Here is a 23,547-nt window from a genome sequence, read left to right as displayed (position 1 = left end):
GAAGAATTTTTAAAAGGTAAATTGTAATTTTCTAACTTATATATTTTTCGTTTTGCTTTAAAATAACACTATATTATGAGAAAAAATTATTTTTCCTAATTTTAGAATTTCAAAACGCTTATTTTGTCACGTGTCTCGAATTTTTTTTTACCATAAAGAAAATAATATTTTTTTTTCTGATAAAAATGATAAAAAAAAGTGGCAATCGTAATCGGAAAAACGATGCTGTCTGAGCGAAGTCAGACGGCAAACTGGCAAAAATAATAGTCACACACATTCGCTACTAGAATATCCGTTAACGATTTATGAATGAAATCAAAGTTCCCTTTTGAGATATACATAGAACGACAGAGGAAACTTTTTCAAAAAGAATAAATGTAGTAAAAAATATAATAAATATCACTAAATTTGAAGAGATTAGCGATTTATTAACTAAATCATCATTGTTTTTTTTTTTGTTTCTCGTTTTGAAAAAGAAACACACGTTTTAAATTGTGAAACAATAAGTATATTAACGAGTTCTGATAAACCTTATCTTCCAAGATTAAATGGTACTCATTGTATTAGAAAGGTGGACAATCGAAGTAACATTTCTATTTTCAACCGCAAACACTATTTTTCGCAACCATTTGGTTTTTTTTTTAATTTTCAAATCTATTTTTAATACGTTCGACATATTTCAAGGTAACTTAAAAAACTGTGAAAAAATATATTTCCGATTTTTTTAAAACTAATTGTCATTATTTTCCATTATTTCCCTTTTTTTCAATTTCTAAATACAATTTCCAATTTTTTACTTTTCAAAAAGTATTTTTAATTTTAAAAAAAAAATGTTAATTTTAAAAATTATTCAAAGTAAAGAAAAAAAAACTATTTGGGAGTAAAGAAATAATAATAAACGCTACGTGATAATATTTTCTCTAAAACCGTTTTTTTTAAATTTTCTTGCTAAAGAAAAAATGACTAAAAAAAATTCGCATGTTTGTGAAATAGAAAATCATAAATTTTTTTTTAATGACATTCGTACCTTTCGAATAAGAATAAGGCTTGACATGGAAAATGTATTTTTTCGTCATTTATTTTTCGAAATATTTATTGTTAAAAAAAGCCGGTTAAAAATGTCTTTATTAGAGAGACCGTCCGCGTGATTGCTTTTCTCGAACTAAACTACATACAGCAGCTGTAGCATCGAAACCCCACCTTCAAACCTTCTCCTATTGATCCTACATCGCGCTTTCCAGAAAAAAAAATAAATTCCAAAACTTTAAGATAAACAACATAACAAAAAATAATAAAAAAAAAAGAAAAATAATGAAATCATATTCTTTTTGTTTTAAACTTATATCTGATTTACAACATCGTTATAAGAATTTTTAAATCTGCAATTATTCTTTTTTAATCCCAAGAATTTGAAAAATAAACATTTCTTTTTTTACGAAATTGTAAAATTAATAATTTAATTTCTATTAATTTTTTTTTACGTTTCAAATGAAAATTTTGTTCAGGAAAAAATTTTTGAAATAAATAAATTAGATATCTATAATTTTTGAAATAGAAAAATAAATACGAAAACTAATTTTTGAAATAAAAATTTTTTCTAGATATTGAATAGAATTTATTTTATAAAAAAAAAAATTATAAAATTTTAAAATTAAATTTTTATTTTGATTTCTGTTTTCTAGTTTTGTTTAACGGAAATTGCTTGCAAAATAATTGTCACGGAATTGAAGGATAAGTCAATCATTAAGATTACTTTGGAGGGTATATAATTTAGATATAACAATCTATAATATTAGCCTCGTTTCTAATAAATACGATCAATTAAACGAAACAAATATATATATATATATATATATATATATATAATGATTAGACAAAAGCTCTTTTTCTCTCTTTCTCTCTAGAGAATCACGTCATTTCTGAAAACTTCGGGGAATGACGTAATTATTTGAGAATCGACTTTTCACATGACATTAACATTTCATTACGTAACAAAAAAACATCTTTATATATATATATATTTTTTTTAGTATAAAAAATCTCCATTAACAAGTGTGGTGATCTAATGTATCCATCGTGTCGAGAGGACCTGTTGATCATTCTTGTTAAAAAATTTTATATTTACTTTCCCTCAAGAACAAAAAAGGAAGAAAAAAATTTTTCTCAAATATTATTCTCAAACTTTTCATTAAAAATTCATTTTTCAATTGAAACTTTAAAATTTCTAATATTTATTTTCTATTCCAAAATTAATAAATTTTAAAACGTATAATTAAAAAATTAAATAAAAATTAGAATTAATTTTCAAAATAAAGATACTAAATGAAAATAAAGAAAGTAAAAAAATACAATAAAGACAAAAATTTGATTATTTTCATTTTTCATTTCGATTTCTTTTTTAAATTATGTTTCAGGAAAAAATTGTTTCTTGAAATCAACTTAATTGAATTTAAAAAAGACAAAAAAAAAAAACCTCGAAATTCTTGGAAGTTTTTCAAAAGTCTAGTTCATTTTAATCGCACCGATGTTTAAATATTGTGTTGAAATATAAATAAAAGCCCAATATTGCACAAAATCGAAATGTCTCATTTCAAAAGAAATTTTGGACACTTTCCAATAATACGGTTGGAAAGTAGAAAAATAAAGGAGGGAAAAAAAATCAATTTCAAAAAAATACTTTTTTTACGATCAATAAAAATTATAATCAAATAACCCTAAGCCGATAAAGTGCATCTCTTAGCAATTAATATTATCTGTTTCTAGAAATGAAAAATGGACTGAGAGATAAAAATCGAAGATTATTAATAATTAACGCGACGATTTAATAAAGTACATAATTATTATACGATCAATCCATTATATTTCCAATGAAAGTTGTTGACTAATTCTAAAAAAAATTATAATATCAATAATTTTTTTTTTATAAATATTTATCAATTTATATTACTTTCAATTTAAGTTTTGTAATTAATTAATTTTTTTAAAAAATTAGTCGACAACGACTTTGGTCTAAATATAATGGAATATATAAACAGGCCTCGGATTTACATTTCAAGAAAAGTTGAAAAAATCAATTTTTTAATTTTAATAAATTTAATTAGTTAATAAATATTTTATTTGAAATAACTATTGTTATTTTTTTCTGACAATTGAAATTTTTGAGGTTTTATTTTGAAACTTTTTTAAATAATTTAATAAAATTTTAGCCAATAATTAAATTTTAAAGAATTTTTAATTAAAAATGTTTTAAATAATTCAATATTCGAAGAATTTGATGGAAATGAGTTTTTTACCATAATTTAATAATTAATTTAAGATAACATTTTTTTTAAATAATTGAATTTTGGAATAGTTATAATTGAAATTTTTGGAAATAATTAAATTTCAAAAAGTTTTATATTGAAAATTTTAAAAATAATTAAATTTCAAAAGGTTTTAAAACTAAAATTATTAGAAGTAAAATTAAATTTCAAAAGATTTCAATTTGAAATTTTTGAAAATTTTAATTACTACTGATTTTTTTTAATTTTTGTGAATAATTAAATTTTACAGAATTTTTAAAAATATTGAATTAAAAAATTGAATATAATAGAATAGAACAAAATTTTATTTCTTTGACAATACAAAATATTTGTTACTGTCCAGATACAGCTATACTTACACTACACTATTTACATTTACTAATTAAAAAAACATTTTTAGATAATTAAATTTTTAAAGGATTTTTTAAATTATTGAAAATAATAAATTTAGCAAAGAATTTTAGTTAAAAATTTGTTAAGTAATTAAATTTTGGAAGAGCCGTATTGTATAATAAAAAAAGTCGTACAATCCGAGACCTTTATATAGTGAAAATATTAAGATTGTAGGATTTAAAACAAAAAAATTTTACAAAAAAAAAAATGATAACTCACCTGAAGCGAGGCATCGTCGAGTGATGATGATCCTGATTTGCGCACGCGATCTTGAAGAAGACCGACGAGAGTTGTATATCTCCTGTTGAGTGTATCAAGATCACGTGCAATATTGTCCACTGTCGATTCAAATTCCTTTCGTGGCCTTTTGACGGATGCGTCGAGCGATGGACAAACTTCCTCCAATTGTTCCTTGAATGCCCTGAGTCGCTGGCCATAAATCTAAAGGTTTTCGGTTAGTCCGTTACGGTTAGTACAGAATTAAATTGATGAAACACTACCTTTTACCGCCGGAAGCATGTGTCATATTATAAGCAAAAAAAAACCCTCTCTCGAATTGAGGGATGAATCTCGATAACGTTCGGTAACTCAATGTGGTACAATCGACAATTTATTTTCTTTCATTTCACTTTCATTTTTAAATTCTAAAAGTCCTCGGATTTTTAATTTTTAAATCTTCAAATTTCAATCTGATTCAAATTAAATGTCCTCAGATTTAAAAATAAATCCAAGGATTTGCTATATGAAAAAATAAAACAAATCTAACAAGAAATAACAGTGAAATGAAACGAAAGATGTTAAAAATTATCGTTTAGCTGAATAAGCCGTCGATTATCAATACAAAAATGATTAATTATTATTAATTATCTTACTACGAATCTTAGCTATTAAATAGATATTAAAAAAATTAATTTCATATATTATTATTTAAGAAGCCATGTTTGTGATATTAAAAATTGAAAAAACCTACTAAAATTTATTTTAAAAATTGTCACTAATGAATTTTTTATTTTTGGTTATAATTATTTGTTTTGTTTGTTAATTAAGTTATTTTCCTACTGATAAATAAATACCACACTGAGTTATCTTAAGATTCGAGTTGCAAAACTAAAGGCCAAAAGCTTCTTTAGATTTCAATTCTTAAATTTTATCATTCAACTAAATTGTCAGTCATGGATATTTTATTTCTTCAATGACTATATAAATAAATATAACAACATTGAAAAAATAATTAATTTAAATAAAAAAAAATACAATCTATATCCATAATTAACAAAACTAATTTGCTAATCGAATGATCAAGACGCAACAATAAATGAATTAATTATTTAATTTACTAATTAATTAATTAATTCCGACGTGATTAAAATTACAATATTATGATTTGATATATTTTTTTTTCAAATCGAAATTAAATATTTGGAGTTAATTGGATTAAGAGTAACCGAAGGCTTAATATGGTTACGAGAGAGAAAGAAAAATTACAATTATTATTTTATCAATTAGATTTAAAGAACAAAAATTATTATTTACCTTCTCATGTGTGATGAGAATGTAAAAAAATAGAATATATATATAAATTACCAGAAAAAATTGTAACATCCTGATTTCGTTGTTTTTTTCGGTAATTTGTGTGTTTTTTTTTAAAATTTTTGTTTTTGTCGATGACCGCTGAAAGAGAACTTATTGGAAAATAATTACGTAGGATCATTTTTTTTAAATGATGAATAATTGGTATGCGTCGTTTCTACTTTCTAAGACTAAAATTCCACTCATACAAACATTCACAACAATGACTATATCAAAAAACTATTTCAATATTAAAAATTTTTTTTTTCGTTTTCAACAATTTTATCTTACCTTGCCCTCGCGAATCAATCGTCCTCCTGTCAAATTCACGCACTCGATCGCTGGACCACGTTCGGTTACTTTTTGCAGCAATACCTGAAATTTTAATTCACCTTAATTATCAAATGTTTCTAATTTTAATTTTTTTAGTTTTTAATTTTTCTAAATTTAATTATGTTAAATGATTTGTTTTAATAGAAAAAATAAAGAGAAATGTTGAAAACTTTCAAAAACTCATTTTTTCGCCAATTAATTTTTAAAATAATGACATTAATATTTCCTAAAATTACCAATTTCTTGTTTAATAGAACTTTTAATTAAATGAAATTCTATTTAAATTTATATATTTATAAAATTTCTATTCAAATGATTTTTTAATTAGTAGAATTTTTTTTTGTAACTGTATTTTTATTTAACGAAATTTTTATTGAAAATAATAATTTTCATAAAGCTGAATTTTTAATGGTTAAATTTCTATTTCGCCAAATCATCATTAAATTGTATAAATATTTTGTAAAGTAACGGAAATTTTAATTTAATATTATTTTTATTCAATTCCACTTTTTTTTTATCTAAATTTTTTGTCAAATAAATTTTTATTTTTCAAATAATTTTCACTTGATAGGATTTTTTCTTTGCTAAAAATTTAAAATAGAAGAATTTCTATTTCTTAAGTAGCAAAATTTATTTTCCAAGTCACAATTATGAAAATTCTGTTAAATTGAAGTTAGATTGGGTGAAATAGAAATTTTTTCATTCAAAATTTTGAGTAAGTAAATATATATTTCAATAAAAAAACCAATTTTGTTCAATAAAAAATTTTCTTTGCCCAAAAATTTAGTTAGCAATTCGATTAATTATAAATTCGATGAAATAACAATTTTGCTAAATAAAAAAATATTTCAGTAAAAATTAAATTAGATAAGAATTTTCTTAAATAAAAATTCTACTTAATGGAAATTTAGCTAAATAAGAATTCTATTAGAAATTCGGTAAAATAGAAATATGATTAAATATTAAATAAAAATCCTGTTAAAATTTCATTAAAATAAAAAATTGGCTAGAAAGAATTTTGGAAAAATACAAATTTTGTTAAATAAAAATTTTCCATCGTAGAATTTCTGCCCAATAAAAATTTAGCTAGCAATTCGGTTAAATATAAATTAAAATAAAAATTGTGCTAAAAAATTTGAATAAAAATTCGATAACTGGTCAATGGAAATACAATAAAATATCTATAAAAAAAAATTCTGCTAAGTATATAAAAATTTCACTAGAAATTCGTTTAAATAAAATTTTTTTAAAAATAGAAATTCAACTTAATTTCTGTTAAATAACGTTAAATGCAAATTTTGCTTTAAAGAAATTCTGTTAAATAGAAATAGAAATAAATAAAAATGTTTTCTAATTAAAAATTCACTTAAATAGAAGTTAAATAGACCTGAATTTCAGTTGCATAAAAATTCTATCAAATGAATTTTAGAAGATATTTTTTTGACCTCTTTTTAAAATTAACCAATTCTTTTTTTTTTACCATAACTATTCATTTTCAATTCTTCCCATTTCTAAAAATTTTTTTTTTCTCACAAAAAAAACATCAACAAATGAAAAATACAATTGAAAATATTACCTCTCAACGAAAAAATAATAAAAAAAAAAAGATAAAATAAAAATCGAAAAAATATTACCTCCAATTCTCCAGACTTGCACTCGAGTCGACTGTAACCATCATCAACAAAATCAACTTCATTTTGATAGGCATTTTGATATTGTTGAGCGAGTCCATAGGCAGTTTCAGCGCTTCGCAAACGATCAACCAATTGTCCACAAATATTGGCCCATCGTGAATTTAATCGATTAACTTCCGTATCTAATCGATCCATATCGCCATGTGGTCCACGATGATTTGGTCGTGATTTTTCAACAAGACGTCGTGCATTGTGTGCATCGTCATTCAATTGATCCATACTTAATTGTTGTTGTGATATTGCCGTTTGCAATGTCATTAAATCATCGAGAACAATTTGTAAACCCTTCAAATCAGCTGGTAATTCACCATAAGATGCCAATTTTAATTCAAATTCTGATATCACCGCTGTATTATCCTCTAAGCCAGAAAGTACAATTTCAACACATTTCATACGTTCAATATAGAGATTACTCAAATTCCAAAGATGTGTCCATTTTGTCATGACATTGTCAAGTTTATTTCTCATTGCCGGTGTTTTTAGTGTTATACCACGGAATGTTTGTTGCACTTGTTCAATATCGGGTTCAAGACGTTGTAGTGTATTCTCAAAATCTTTATGCTCAAGTACCATATGCTCGAGACTATCAAGATCGCGTGGCAACGATGAGGCAATACGTAAATTCAATACACGCTCGGCATCATCGAGTTTTTGTTGAAGCGCTGATACTTGATCGTTAAAAATACGTCCAGCATTCTTTGATTCCTCTTCGGCGCGTGCACGTTTTTCAAATTCATCAAAAAGACGATTCACCTCGGCCATTTCGCGTTTCAAACGACGAAGCTGTGGATCAGCTGGATCGCCTTCGGACAATAATTTGTCCGCATCTTCATTCAATGCCTTTCTAATGGCTGTTCTTTGATCTTGACCCATTGCCAAAAATTGTGGTAGATCCCAACTCTTGACCACTTTGATTGTGGCAAATATCATATTTTGTCGTAGACGCAATTGTTTACGTTGCCAGAGTGCGACACTACGATCGTATTGTCGTCGTAAACGTTCGGCAGCGTCAAGAGCATCCTTGTCTGGTGGTTGAAGAGCGAAGCACACTCCTGGTACGGGTGATTCGACACCTTGTGAATTTTTTACACGCCATTTTACACGACCTGAATTGTCATAGAGAGTGCACTGCTCTCCCTTGTCGATTGACATCTGTAAAAAAATTTTTAAAAGTAAAATTAACTCTTTCGTTCGCAATTTTTGAATTCGTTTAATGCATCTAACTTCACTTTTATAAAACTCGCATTTTAATCTTCAAATTTATTTTTGTAAACACATTTTTCAAATTCAATTATTGTAAAATTCTCCAACGCAAAATTTTAATAAAATGGAAAATATAACTATAATGTTTTTTATTTTTCAAGAGATAATTGGAAGGACAGTCAAAATTTGATATTCTCGTATTTAAGAGGAGGAAAGCACTGAAATTTTAATTAAAATTTTCATTTTTATTAGGCAAGAATGATATTTCCTAAATTTTGTTTTTTGGAAAAATGAAAAAATTTTTTTTAATCATACAATTGATTTGTTCAAAATCATAAGAAAAAAATGTAAAAAAAAAAATGGTGACAAAAAATGTTATGAAAATTATATAAGTTCAATTTTTAAAAAATTATCAGTGAAATTTCAATTTAATCAAAATTTACATTATGCAGAGTTGTCAATATTTTATCGACCTTTTTTTCAAATCTAGAATCATATTCCATTATAGAAAATTGAAGAAAAATCATTTTTGGCTTTTTTATATTTTCTTTAAATTTGTTTAGAAATTTTATTTTATGAAAAAAATAAATTTTTTTAAATTCATACGATTAATTGTTTGGAATGATCAAAAAAGTGTTTAAAAAAATGATCGATGAAAAATATTACAAACTGTGTAAATGTTTTCTTTTAAATAATTTGAAAACATGGAAAAATAAAGACATTGAAACTTAAAAAAAAAACATGAGAATAAATAAAAAAAATTGAAGAACAAAATTTTTAAAATAATTACTAAATATATGTAAACAAAAAGAAAAGTTAAACATTTGAAAATTGATAATATTAAAAGTTTGAAAATGTAAAAATTGAAAATAAAAAAATCAGTGTCATTATAGTGACAAAAAAATTAAAAAAAGAAAAACACAAGAACAATACAAATTAGATGAAAAATTTAGAAAAGCGAAACAAATATTTAAACACAGAAAATAAAGATATTTTAAAATTAATTATTTAGAATTTATCTGTTTATAAAAATTAAAGAAGTTTTTTTAGTTCTAATAATTCTTACGTTTTAAGTGGCATTTTATTCATAAAAATAGTTGACCTTATATTATTTGAACGGATAAATAATTCTTAAAATTCAATAGTAAATTTTCAAAAGATCGAATTTTATAAGGCCAAATTTCCATTTAGCCAAAGTTTTCTAATGCGGAATTAATATATTAAACCGAATTTTCACACTTAATAACTTTTATTTAACAGAATTTTTACTTAACCAAATTTTTTTATGGTAAATTCTTCAGTTGACAAAATATTTATTCAATACAAATTTTTATTTCACAGAATTTAGACCTTTAACAGAATTTCCCTAAAAAAGAGAATTTATATATTTAAAAGAATATCTATTTAACGAAATGTTTATTCATTCGAATTTATATTAACTGCAATGCTTAGTGAATTAAAAATTTTATGTAGCAGAATTTTTATTCGACAAAATTTTCATTAAACAGATTTTTTATTTAACACAATTTTTATTTAATAAAATTTTAAATTAATTCGCCGCTATGAAAAATTCGATTCATTGAAATGGAAATTCTGATATTTTAAAAATTCACTGCTTTAAAGAAACTGCTTCATATAAAAATTCAGCAAAATAAAAATGCGTTGAAATGAATATTTTCTTTAATTAACCTTTATTGCAATTAAAATGATGTTGAATCGACATTATTTTAAATGGAAATTCGGTTAAATTGATAGTTCAATTACATAAATATTCGAAAAACTAGAAATTCGATTAAAGAAAAATTAGGTTAAATGAAAAATTCAGTAAAATTTTTAATAGGAAAATTCATTGAATTGGATAAACTGCTAAACAAAATTTCGTTTCAGTAGAAATTCTGCTATAAAATAAGAAATCGGTTAAATAAAAATTCTCAGGTTTAAAAATTCGATTTGAAATAAAAATGATGTCTATTGGAAAATTTTTTTATAATTAAAATATGTGGCAAATAGAAATTCTGTTAAAAGTAAATTAATTTAAATAAACATTAAATTAATGTGAATATTCGAACAAGTAGAAATTGGATTAACGAACAATTCTACTAAATTGAAAGTTATTTTTATGAAAATTCTATTAAATTAGAGAATCTGTTTTATAAAAATGTGATTAAATAGAAATTCTTTTAAATAAAATTTTTTTGCCATGAAAATTCGTTAGTATAAAAATTCTGTTGAAAGAAAATTCGGTTAAATTATGTTGGAGTTTCCCTGAAAGTGAGAATTTTAGAAAATTTTTTTTAAACTTCTTTAAAGTAAATATTTGAAAAGGTACAATGTCTGCTAAATATAAATCCTATTAATTATAAATTCTGTTAAATGAAAATTCTAATAATTAGAAATTTGTCAAATTAGATAATTTGTTAAATAAAAGTTCGATTTAATAATATTAAAAATTCGATTAAATAAAAATTTGACCATATAAATGTCGAAACACTGTAAATTAGAACTGATAATTTTTTGGCAATACACGTGCGTCTCATAAATTCTACTTTTCATCGCTGTTTTTTTAAAAAACTTTTTTATGATACTAAACAATCAATCCTATAAAAATTTCCATTTTTTTGAAAATAAAACTTCTGAAATGGTTTTAAAAAAATGTTAATAAAATTCTAATAAAATTTCAATTTTTTTTAAAATAAAACTTCTGAAATGGTTTTAAAAAAATGTTAATAAAATTCTAATAAAATACAATAATTTTAGATCCTAAAGAATGAAAGAAAAAAAATCCCCAACTTAAATTTCAGTGTGTTAAAATTTGTACCCTTCTCCCTTTAAGATAATGAAAATTGTGACGTAAAAGAAAATGAATAGAAAAAAAAAGAAAAAAAATATAAAAATGTTAAGAAACTTACATTAACTTGTTTGTAGGTACAAATACAGGTGACTTGAAGAGGTCTTGTGACTGGTTGTCGTCGTTGTTTCATTGGCACAATATCCTTTGCCTGATCAACAAGTCGTTGAACATGATCACCATAATTGTTCAATTCCTCGCGCAACTCTTGCATTCCTTTGAGTAGTCGTTCACCCTCGTCAAGCGAGAAATCTGACTGTGAATAAACAGTATTGAGAATATCGTCCTTCTTTGAAATCCACTGTTCGGCTTGTTGTATTTCCTTGAAAAATAGTTGACTCTGCGATGCATGTTTAAGATGAACTTCAAGGCATAATGTCAATTGTAAAAGCCATGCCCATTGCGTTTGCATTGCCGACATGTATGCCTCAATTGTCTTTGCTGCTGGATGATGTTGCAAAAGTAGAGCCTCACCACGATCTTGAACTGCCGAGAATTGAATCTCTCGTTTCTCAAGGTCGCTCATCAACGACTGTAAAAATTTAATTCACTTTCAATTATATTTCAAAAAATAAACATTACAAATATTAAAATTAATGTTATATTTTTACTTTATACAAATTAATATTTTTTTCAGGGTTGTATAATTTTTCCTGACTTTCAGACAATATTTTGTGCTTTTCCCTGATATTTTCGAAATTTGTTCTGTTTTATTAAATGTCAATTCTGTTTTAAAAAAAATTTTGATAAATGAAAATTATGTCAAACAAACAAATGTTTTAGATTTAATTTTAAAAATGGAAAAAAATATAGAAAAAAAGTAAAGAAAATTATTTTCATAACTGCAAATAACTTTTTTAATCGTGCACAAATTTTTCTTAATTTTAATGATAATTTACCTCAATTCCTGATCCGTATGTTTGCTTGTTAAAAGAAAGTAAAAAATAGAAACATTTTCTTTCACTTTTCAGTCTTAGAATTATTTTAATTAACTAATAATAATAATAATAATAATAATTATTATTATTATAATCAATCATAAGTAATTATTTTTAATTATAATCAATTATTTAGAGAAATTTACAATTAAAGTATAATTAAAACTTGTATCACAAAATACGATGTAAAATGAATAATAATCAAATTTCATGTTTCTAAAGTTCTAAATGTTCAAATGAACGAAATAATTTTTATAGTCTATAAATTTTTAAAAAATTATTACAGAAATAAAGAATAAAAAAGTACATTAAAGATTTAATAAATTATTAATTTATTTTTGAATGCAGAAACCAATATTTCTAATAAAATTTGAAGATAAGAAACAAGTTTTTTGTTCATTTGAACGTTCAGAACTTGAGGCTCATCAAATTTTAATTTTTAACCAATTTTCAAAATGATAAAAATCAGAAAATTGAAAAATGTAAAAAAAATTTGTAGAAGTAAATAAAATTTTTTTTTTTAAACTCTTTAGTTAAAAAAACTCGATTTTAAAGGTTCTAAAAACAATTCGCAGATAATTAAAGACAAAAAAACAAAATTAAGAAAATGACTAATAACATAAAAATGACATACCTCGTAGTACAGTTCAATGCTCTGTATATTCAAATTTTTCTCACTCCAATCGCGTGTGACTTCTGTCTCTTCTTTGGTATTTAACCAAACAAGTTCACCAGTTGCCGATTGAATGAAATCATGTAGTGTATCCAAATCGGATAGTCGTTTATTTGAAATTGCCAATAGTTCGGCATAAAGTTTCTGCAAAATACTAAGTTGTTGACTATAAAGCGTAAGTTCCTCGCCCTGAAAATTAGTTCTGACTTGAATGCATTTTTCAACTTTTGAATGAAATTGTTCAATATTTTTGTGTTCACGTTGATGTATATCAAGCTCAGTTTGAACACCAGGCAAATCAGAGCCATATTCAGCTTCTTGTAATTGTTTGAGTTTATTTTTACACCATTCAATGCAATCGTGAACGGCGCGAAATAGTGGATTGGTGTCGACCAATCGTGTTTCATGGACGGTTGTGCGAAGTTTTGTTACTACGCGTTGTTCTTCGACAGGGAAGGAAACAGAGGAGAGAGGCTGTATTAATCGTTTATGAAGGAGTGAACGAAGCGCCACCCAACGTTGATGTAATTTTTGTACTCTGTAAAAAAAGGGGCAAAGATTATTTTATTTTCTCAAAAAATTAATTTTTGAAGCAAAGAATAATTATAATTTATTTTTTTTTTTTATAATAGTTGTGTTCATTTTTTTCTTTCCTTTATTAAATAAATAAGAGACAGATGAATATTTTCTAAAACTTACGAGTCTGAAAAATTGATTTTATTATTTTTACAAAAAAAACTAACTTTTGAAGCAAAGAATGATTAATTCTTTTTTCTTTTAATAAATAATTGAGACACATGAATATTTTTTACACCTTATGAGACTGAATTAATTTTTTGTTGATGAAATGAATGAATTTCTATTTAACTGAGTTTTATAAAATAGAATTTATATAATTAAGAGTATTTTCATATCGAAGAATTTTTATTAAACCGAATTTCTATAAAATGAAATTGTTCTTTAATCTATTTCCAATTTATCTAGAATTATACCTGAGGAGAATTTTTATTTAACCAAATTGACGTTCAACATAATTTTTAATTAACCGAATTTTCGTACAGTAGAATTTTTATTCCACCGAATTTTTCTTTATCAGAATTTCTAGTAAAATAAAATTTTATGTAGTAGTAAATTATCTAGTTCAACGAATTTCTGATTATTAGAATGTTTATTTAACATAATTTTTTATTATAAAAACGAATTTTCATGGCAAAAAATTTTTATTCAAAAGACTTTCTATTTAACCACATTTTTATAAAACAGATTCTCTAATTTAATAGAATTTTCATAAAAATGACTTTCAATTTAGTAGAATTTTTCGTTAATCCAATTTCTTCTTGTTCGAATATTCACATTAATTAAATGTTTATTTAAATTAATTTACTTTTAACAGAATTTCTATTTGCCACATATTTTAATTATAAAAAAATTTTCACTAGACATCATTTTTATTTCAAATCGAATTTTTAAACCTGAGAATTTTTATTTAACCGATTTCTTATTTTATAGCAGAATTTCTACTGAAACGAAATTTTATTTAGCAGTTTATCCAATTCAATGAATTTTCCTTTTAAAAATTTTACTGAATTTTTCCTTTAACATAATTTTATTTAATCGAATTTCTAGTTTTTCGAATATTTATGTAATTGAACTATCAATTTAATCGAATTTCCATTTAAAATAATGTCGATTCAACATCATTTTAATTGCAATAAAGGTTAATTAAAGAAAATATTCATTTCAACGCATTTTTATTTTGCTGAATTTTTATATGAAGCAGTTTCTTTAAAGCAGTGAATTTTTAAAATATCAGAATTTCCATTTCAATGAATCGAATTTTTCATAGCGGCGAATTAATTTAAAATTTTATTAAATAAAAATTGTGTTAAATAAAAAATCTGTTTAATGAAAATTTTGTCGAATAAAAATTCTGCTACATAAAATTTTTAATTCACTAAGCATTGCAGTTAATATAAATTCGAATGAATAAACATTTCGTTAAATAGATATTCTTTTAAATATATAAATTCTCTTTTTTAGGGAAATTCTGTTAAAGGTCTAAATTCTGTGAAATAAAAATTTGTATTGAATAAATATTTTGTCAACTGAAGAATTTACCATAAAAAAATTTGGTTAAGTAAAAATTCTGTTAAATAAAAGTTATTTAGTGTAAAAATTCGGTTTAATATTAATTCTATACCTTAGGAAACTTTGGCGAAATAGAAATTTGACTGAGTTTCATAGAAAATATTTACAAGTCTCATTTAAATAATAATTGAAAAAAAATAAATTAAATTATAAAAATAACAAACAAATTTCAATTAAAAATTTAAACAAACGTTTTAGAAATAAATAAATTGAAAAAATCATTTGTGATAATAAATTAAATAATAATAATGGTTTTTTGCTTGTTTTTATGACTCACCTTTTGTGAAGCTCGGGAGCTTGGCTGTACCTGCCTTCCGTAAGAGTGTGCACGTCAGTGAAAATATTTTGAATTTGAATCTCGGTATTGCGAATATCTTGTTCAAGTAAATCAACTGAATGTTTCGCTTCTAATGGATGTAAACGATCCAATCGTCGAGACTCATCCTCCACGCGTCTCTCCAGCTCTTCCAAACGATTGTCGGTCGATTTCATCTCTCGATGAACTTTTTCAGCGAGTCGTTGTAGTCGTTCGAGGCTGTAAAAATCAAACATAACAAATATTAATATTAATATTAAGGAATATCCAAAGAAAATCTGCATTGTATTCTAAAAGAGGCTTAATTTGTTTAAAAATGTTTTGAAAAATGTAAAAAAAAGTCGAAAAAGTCGTTTAATCCGGGACTTGCTGTATAAATAAAATGAAATTTGTTAAAAAAAAATGAAAACTTACCGTTTAATTTCGTCGTGAATCGCTTGGTCGCGCTCCTGATGAAGCATAATAAGCCGATTCCAATTTTTGTCCATAATATCAATGTGTAATTCTTGTTCCATATCGATTTCACCAACAGCTTCAAAATATTTTTGTAAATCTCTGAAGATGTGTGTCAATCGTTGTTTATCACGATAACGTGGTGGTACCTCGTCATTTTTAAACTTGGCACTATCGGCTGCGAGTTTTTTCATTTCAATTAATGTTGGTGGGAAGGATCTCTCTTGCATTAGGGCCATATTCTCTCTTATCCAACAATGAAGAGAACTTGCAAGTTCACGATATTCCGCTGAACGTCTCTGTGCCTCAGCATCATAAAGTGGATGAATTGATGGTGGCTCAGGGAATACGTCATAAAGCGATGAGATGTACGTTATTAATGACTTCTCGTCCGGTTCGGGGGTATCGACATCTGAAAATAAATAAAAAAAATATTATTCAATATTCAATACAAAAATTGGATTCTTGAATTTTTTTATAATAATTTTTTTTCGTTTTATTTTTTAAATTTCTATATTATTTTAATTGTTAAAATTAGAGTTACAATAAATGTAATTTTTCTGGAAATTAAAAAATTTGAAAATTATTTATATTTTACATTTTTTTCAAGAAAAATAAATATAAAAATTCACATTATTTGAAATTATGTTAAACAAAATTTGTGCTAAATGAAAAATCGGGGTAAATAAAATTATTTTTCAAATAAAAATTCAATAATTGATTAAAAATTCCGTAATATAATTTGAAATAAAAATTCTAATTAGAAAATTCTGAAATGAAATTTCAAATGTATTTTCATACATTTTTCATTTTATACAATATTTTCAAAAAAAAGAAAAATAACTGAGAGAGTTATACTTTGCTCCCGGTGTATTGCAATGATCTCAACTTCATGGTGGTCATTATCTCTAACAGTAGTTTTTGAATTTTATTGATAAACCACATTCGTATAACTATATCTATGAATAACGTGATTCCAAGATGCGGAAGGGAATTCTCCTTTTGACGCATTCAAAACGATCACGAATAATAATTTATAAACGGCATTCATCCTCTGTATTAAAGGGGATTACCCTGCTTTGTTTCTTGTCAGTTGCTACATACAAGGATTCTCCTTTTATATTTATGAATCGAGTCTTCACCAATTGAAAACCATTGTGAATAGAGATTCAGTGATTTGATCGCTAATGGACACAACTCTTTGTATTTTTTTTTTTTTTTGTATAAAAAGTAGGACAATGGAAGATATCTTAATCTTCTTCTTTTTTTTTTTATAAACGAGTTACAACTTTCTTGTCAGAATAATTAAGTATATTGCTTTCTATATTTAAGAAGCACGAATAAAATTTCCTCGGGTAATTGATTTCTACTCTTTTGAATCTCGTTTATAATTTTGCGATTTCAAATATGATAATCGTTTATTTATAGCGATAGACTAAATACAAGAAATCTAATAAAATAAAAATAATTAAGAATATTAAACTGATTATTAAAATTTATTCTCTCTCAATTTATCTATATTTTGAAAAACAAATTTCACAAAAAAATTTGAAAAAATGAAAAAGAAATTATGTAATGAATTTTGTGTTTATTTATTATTGAGAAGAGACTTTTTATTTATTCTCTCTAAATTTCGCTAATTGAAAAAAACAACAAATTTGACAGAAAATTTCGAAAAATTAAAAAAAAAGGAATTAATGAATTTCCAGTCTCCCTAAATTTTGATAATTAAAAAAAAAAAAACAAATTTGACAAAAAAAATTTTCGAAAAATGTAAAAGTAATTAATGAATTTCGAGTTCAATTATTAAAATTTATTCTCTCCGAATTCTGCTAATTGAAAAAACAAATTTGCAACAAAATTTGGAAAAATAAAAAAAAATTATTAATGAATTTTTGAATTTAATTGTTACTATTAATTCTCTATAATGTTTGCTATTTAAATTTAAATTAAATAAATTTTGATTAAAAATAAATTTGTCTCAGACTCAAATAAACAATTTATTTGTTTCAAATACAAAAAAAAAAAATGTTTGACATAAATAAAATTTTCATTTGAACCAAAAATAAATATTGAGACAAAAACATTGTTTTCCTCACGAGTTTAAATGATTAAAAATGTCTTTGAGGCAGTGTAAAGGAAGCTGATCTCATATCAATTGTTCTAAATTCCAATTATTTGAATTGTTTGAACAATGGGAATACCTATATCGTATATATACTGAAAGTTAGTGGCAACTATATGTATATAAAGTGCTATATACACGCGGTATCACGGTTTGCGAGTCGACCGGAAACGATACCGAGCACCGTGACCAAAAAGACTGCATATATATATCTACAGGCAACAAACACGCCAAGCCAGGTGTATACTAATATCTAGCACATCAGGATTCAAGATTTATGTGAATTTCACGTCTCCGGTCTCAAAAAAAACTCTCAAATTATATAATAAAGAAAAAAAAAATTACTACCAACAATTTTTATTCTCTCATATAATAAAACATTTTTTTTGCATTTTAAATTCGAAATAAAATCCGACTTTTTAAAACGCATTTTTTAAAATTAAATAATATCGTAATTATTTAAAAACGAAATTATTAACCCTTTTTTTAAATAGCTTAAAATAAATAAATTTTGAAATTGTTCAGTAGCTTTTTTTAAAATATTTATGACTCACGCGTTTATTATAAAACTAATATAAACAGAGAGCAAAAAAAAAAAGATGTGAAATTGCTACAATTGAAACGTTTAGTAATAAACTGAACATTTTATTATAAAATAAACGTTCTGTTTATATCGTAATTGAAACTGCAAATTATCCTTGCGTTAAAATCACCGATTCGTCACTCCAATATGAAAAAAAATTGCAAGTATAGTTTTACATATTATTATTTATATATCTAAATAAGCAAATTAAAAACGATCCTTCTATTGAGACATTATATAGCCGCGATGAATGTAAATAAAAAAAAAGGAACAAATTAAAGAGTAGTAATTTTATCTTTTATACTAAATATCACTAATTATATACTTCATCATCAGGGGGGAGAATATATCGCTTATTATAAAGATCACATCAATTTATCATTCAAAAGAGAGAAAATTATAATAAGCAATAATGCAAATTTGTTATTTCCAATTATAAAATTGAAATTGACGAGAAAAGCCTCCTTTTAATTATTTCATTAAATAAATCACAAACCACTTTTTTTAATTACTATTTCAATATAATAGTAAATCAATCAATTTTATACTGGAAAATAGTGTAATTAATAGTAATTAAATTATGAATGCAAATTCATTTGATTAATTAATGACTGAGAAAGTAAATTAGAATTAGAAAAAATTTAGAAAATATAAAATAAATAAAAAAAATTACGTATAGTGCAAAAAATAAAAATTACAAAAAATATTAAAAAAATATTAGTTTCAAGTAGTTTTTTAAAAAATTTTCTACAAAAATTGTTGGCTAAGAATTTAAAACTAAAAAAACGGGTTTGCGATAAATTTCGAGAGAATAAATAAAATAAAATAAAAAAGATTGAGTTATAAATATAAATAAATTAATTAAATATATCTCGATGGGATATTCAACCTTTAAGAAGGTTTCTTTGCCGCGATCGTCACGAGAATCATCAAACAATCGTGATCACAATTATTGCCTTTCCCTGAACCTTAAGAACTTTAGGCAACTTTTATAATCGATTTAACCTTTTAATCCTTTCTCAAAACTAATCACTCTTCTGTCGAAGTTGAATAAAGTTCATCAATAGAAAGAAAATGTGAATCAAATCAATTTGTTATGGATATATAATTTTTAATTTTACTATTGTTCAAAAAGAAAAGGAATTTTTTTTGTTCCTTATTATTTTATATTTTTATAAAATTATAATTTCCTCGCGTTAGAATTTGATTCTAATAATTTATTTTTTATGATAGATTTTTTACTGAATTTTCATTTAATAAAATTTTTTTATATAATCAAAGTTCTATATTTAAATAATTTAAATTAATATTTAATTGAATTAAATAAATTAGGTAGTTTAAATTTAAATAATAATTAAAATTAAATAAATTAATAATTTTAATTTAAATAATAATTTAAATTTCTATATTGTATATTTAAATTGTTATCTAGGAGAGAATTTTTATTTATATACCAGAATTTCAATTTAATTTAAATTGCATTTAGTAAAATTTCAATTAAACCGAATTTTTAAAAGAATAATTCACCTCATTATTGCTAAGAAGAATTTTTGTAATTACTGCTTAGCAGAATTTCTGAATAAGCTCGAAAATTAATTTGTTAAAATTTTCATTATTATAAAATTGTTACTGAAATTTTCATTTTACAGAATTTGTATTTCTTTGAATTTGTAATGAATTATTATTTACTCAAACTTTTATTAGACATAATATTTATTTAAAAGAATTTTCATTTTACAAAACAAAAATAATAGGTAGAAAGAATTTTTTTCTATCAAAAAATTTATCTTTTATTGTTGTAGTAATTTAAAAAAAAATTTACAGAACAAAAAAAAATGTTGAACGTTCAGAACTTTAGACACATATTTATTCAAATTTATATTTAATAGAATTCTTAAAAACGCCGAATTTCTATTTTACGAAAATTTTCATTTGTCAGAATAAAAATATTTGACAGAAAAATTTTGATGCAAATTTTGAAATTAACCAATTAGAAGTTATCAACAAAATTATAATTTCTGATGAAAATTCCAGTAAATTATAAATTTTATCAAATTCAAATTTGTTGCAATCAAAATTCTATAAAATGAAAATTCGTTTAAATAACTATTCTCTAATATAGAAATTCGCTTAAATAAATTTGGAATTTCCGTTAAATAATAATTCGAAAAAATAAAAATTCGACTAAAAGTAAATTCAAAGTAATGAAATTCTGTGAAATGAAAATTCGAATAAATTAATTTTTGAACTTAAGTCTCTTTTCAAAAAAGTAAATTTCCAATTGATTAAAAATTCTCACCATCACTTAAAATGAAAAATAAATATTATAAATTTTCTTTTAGATAGAGATAAAGTTTTTGGATTTATATTAATAATTATATATTATGTTAAAAATTTTTTCGAAACTTTTTAGCATTTGATTATTTGGCAATAAAATTTTATAAAATAATCAAAGATTTTTTTTTATGTTTAGAATAATTTTTAATATATAGAGAAAAGAAAAATAAATACCTTCCGGATCGAGTAGTCTTGTAACGCCATACTCGCGCTCGGCAACATAAAAGACCCTCTCGAGTCGTTCGCGAACTTGCCATGATCGTGCGGTCCTCCAATCGACCAAATCGGGACGGTTTCGATGAACAAGAGCACTGAATGCCAAACCATCTCTCCAGGAGCTTGTAAAGTCTGATACACGAACTCCTGGATATCTTGCCGTTGAACGTCTCGCCCATCTCAATAATGCTTCTCGTGCTGTTACATTCGGCTCTTGGCCCACAACTATATCAGAAATCTGCAAAAGAAAACATTTATTAGTATACATATTCAACAATTCTTTTCAATATCAAAAAGAACAATTTTTTAAACAATTTTCTATTTTTTACATCTTTTTTTTTATTTTATTTTTTTAATATTTGTTTATATTGTATTTTTTGAGGAGACTGACAATTTTTTTTTCACAAACGGTTGAAGTAAAAAAAAATATATATTTAGTAAACATAATTGATAAATAATTTTTGCATAAATTGCAAAAAAAAAAGAGAAAAGTAAAGAAATTTTATTGTAAATGAACGAAGCTGAAGTACGCAACGTTTATGATGAACGATTTTTAAAGAAATATTTTTTTTGCATAAAAATTATTTTTTTTTATATTTTGTTGATTAATGAAAATTACAAGAAATTACTTTTTAGGAGAAAAATTATAGAATTTTTCATTTTAAAAAATTATTTCTTTAAAAATCGTTGCGTACTTCAGCTTCGTGTAAATGATACAAAATAATAAAATAATTCGGTCAAGTTTACAACGATTGAAAATAAAAAAATATTTTTTACGCGAAAAATAATAAAATTGTATGGAATTTTTTGGCTAGAAATTTTTATTATTAAATTTGTTCATCGAGAAATGAAAAAAATTTAATTCAAACAAAAAAATTATAATTGCAATGGTAAAAATTCTTGTTTTTTTTCTCTAAATCGTTGATTTAAAATTTAGATTCGATTCACTTTGTGAATTTCATGGAATTTCATCTACCTTTTTATTTCAAGTCAATGACACATTACGGATTTAACTGTAATATAAATAAACTAATTGAAATTTACAGCTTGTAATGAGAAGATAATTGAAATTTTTCTTCAGATCGTTGATCATTGTCTACTAACTCGGTTAATATTATTTTACAACGCGAGTTTTAAAACATTTCGCATCGCTGACTATAGATTTATTTTAAATATCGCAGTTGTCGCGAGGAGATTTAAATCCTCATCTTCCGAAGAAAAGTTCAATAATTACGTAAATAATTTGTTTATAGTCTAAATCTAAATCAATGAAAAATATTATTGATTCAGATTGGAAAACTACATTTGGCAAATTATTTTTTTTTGTCTATATTTGCCATGGTTATTTAATTTATTTATTATATTATTATTTATTTTTATATTTTATTTTATTTTTTTTATTTATTATTTTTATTTATTTTATTATTTTCAATTTTTTAATTTTCAATTTAATTTGTACAATGACTAAAATAGGTCCGACTAAAATAAAATCAATTATAAATTTATTTGAATTAAATAAAAATATATAATAAATAAAATTTTATTTAACGCTTATAAAATTTTTAATTAAAGTTGAAATTATTGGTAACAAATATATTTATTTCTGAGACATTTTTAATAATTTCTACACGAGAAAAAAATATATTTGTCTCCATAGCTAAATAAATATTTGTACAAAATAAAATTTTTATTTTAAACAAATAAATAATAATTAGAATATTTAAAAAAATAAAAAAAAAATTTGCACAAAATAAAATTTTTATTTTAAACAAATAAATAATTATTAGAATATTTAAAAAAATAAAAAAAATATATATTGCTAAAAATATATTTTTTTATTTCGCATTTAAATTATATTTGGTTTGAGTAAAATAATTTTAAAAAATTGAAATTTCGCTTTTCTTTAATTCCGAAAAGAGGGAATAATTTTTGTGCCCGGTAAAAGTGAAAGAAAAATTTTTTTCAAATTAATTTCTAAAATACATACAGAATTATCTATTTATGAATATTTTTTCAATAAAAAATATATATTTGCTATTATTAGCGCATAATACTGATGGTGCATCGAACTCACTCTTGTTTTTTCTTCGTGCGCATCTTTCTCTCCAAACAATCTTGCAAAACGTTAACCTTCAAGAATGCTCTATTATTCCGTCGAATCGTAACGGGTTTTCTGATCTAAAATAGTCTTTAAATTGTATTTTATAAATTATCATGGCAAAGTAACCTGACATTGATTTCCAACATCCTTCTTATTTTTTTCTTCTTCTATTTCTCATCAGTTTGAAATTTCCGGCATTTGTCTCGTCACGAGACCCACAAGGAATCGTCAATTTTCATTTTCTTTTGTATTTAAATTTTGCAATCACTTATTTTTTAAAATATAATATTTGATTAAACAAAAACTGTGCAAAGT

General features: G+C 23.6%; 1 protein-coding gene across 42 annotated transcripts in view; it reads right to left on the bottom strand.

The window, feature by feature from the left end:
- LOC127283940 (microtubule-actin cross-linking factor 1) overlaps nucleotides 1-23,547 on the bottom strand; it is a 298,405-nt gene that overhangs the window by 58,909 nt on the left and 215,949 nt on the right. For 30 of the 42 annotated variants that reach the window (XM_051309088.1, XM_051309099.1, XM_051309085.1 and 27 more), the window contains 9 exons: nucleotides 21,090-21,369; nucleotides 15,832-16,282; nucleotides 15,379-15,636; nucleotides 12,915-13,491; nucleotides 12,242-12,265; nucleotides 11,404-11,874; nucleotides 7,232-8,443; nucleotides 5,556-5,639; nucleotides 3,915-4,136 (listed from right to left, as the gene is read on the bottom strand). In XM_051309088.1, coding sequence (XP_051165045.1) covers nucleotides 3,915-4,136; nucleotides 5,556-5,639; nucleotides 7,232-8,443; nucleotides 11,404-11,874; nucleotides 12,242-12,265; nucleotides 12,915-13,491; nucleotides 15,379-15,636; nucleotides 15,832-16,282; nucleotides 21,090-21,369 — 3,579 coding nt within the window. Of the gene's footprint in view, nucleotides 1-36; nucleotides 162-1,027; nucleotides 1,070-3,914; nucleotides 4,137-5,555; nucleotides 5,640-7,231; nucleotides 8,444-11,403; nucleotides 11,875-12,241; nucleotides 12,266-12,914; nucleotides 13,492-15,378; nucleotides 15,637-15,831; nucleotides 16,283-21,089; nucleotides 21,370-23,547 lie in introns of those variants that run through there. The other 12 variants (XM_051309089.1, XM_051309127.1, XM_051309101.1 and 9 more) reach the window with 3 other exon arrangements.

Source organism: Leptopilina boulardi, unplaced genomic scaffold (assembly GCF_019393585.1).
Source record: "Leptopilina boulardi isolate dan_hultmark-lab unplaced genomic scaffold, ZJU_Lbou_2.1 LbouV2_316, whole genome shotgun sequence".
Classification (NCBI taxonomy): Eukaryota; Metazoa; Arthropoda; class Insecta; order Hymenoptera; family Figitidae; genus Leptopilina; species Leptopilina boulardi.
Note: the sequence above shows the minus strand (reverse complement) of the source record. Positions and strands in the feature narration are given on the sequence as shown.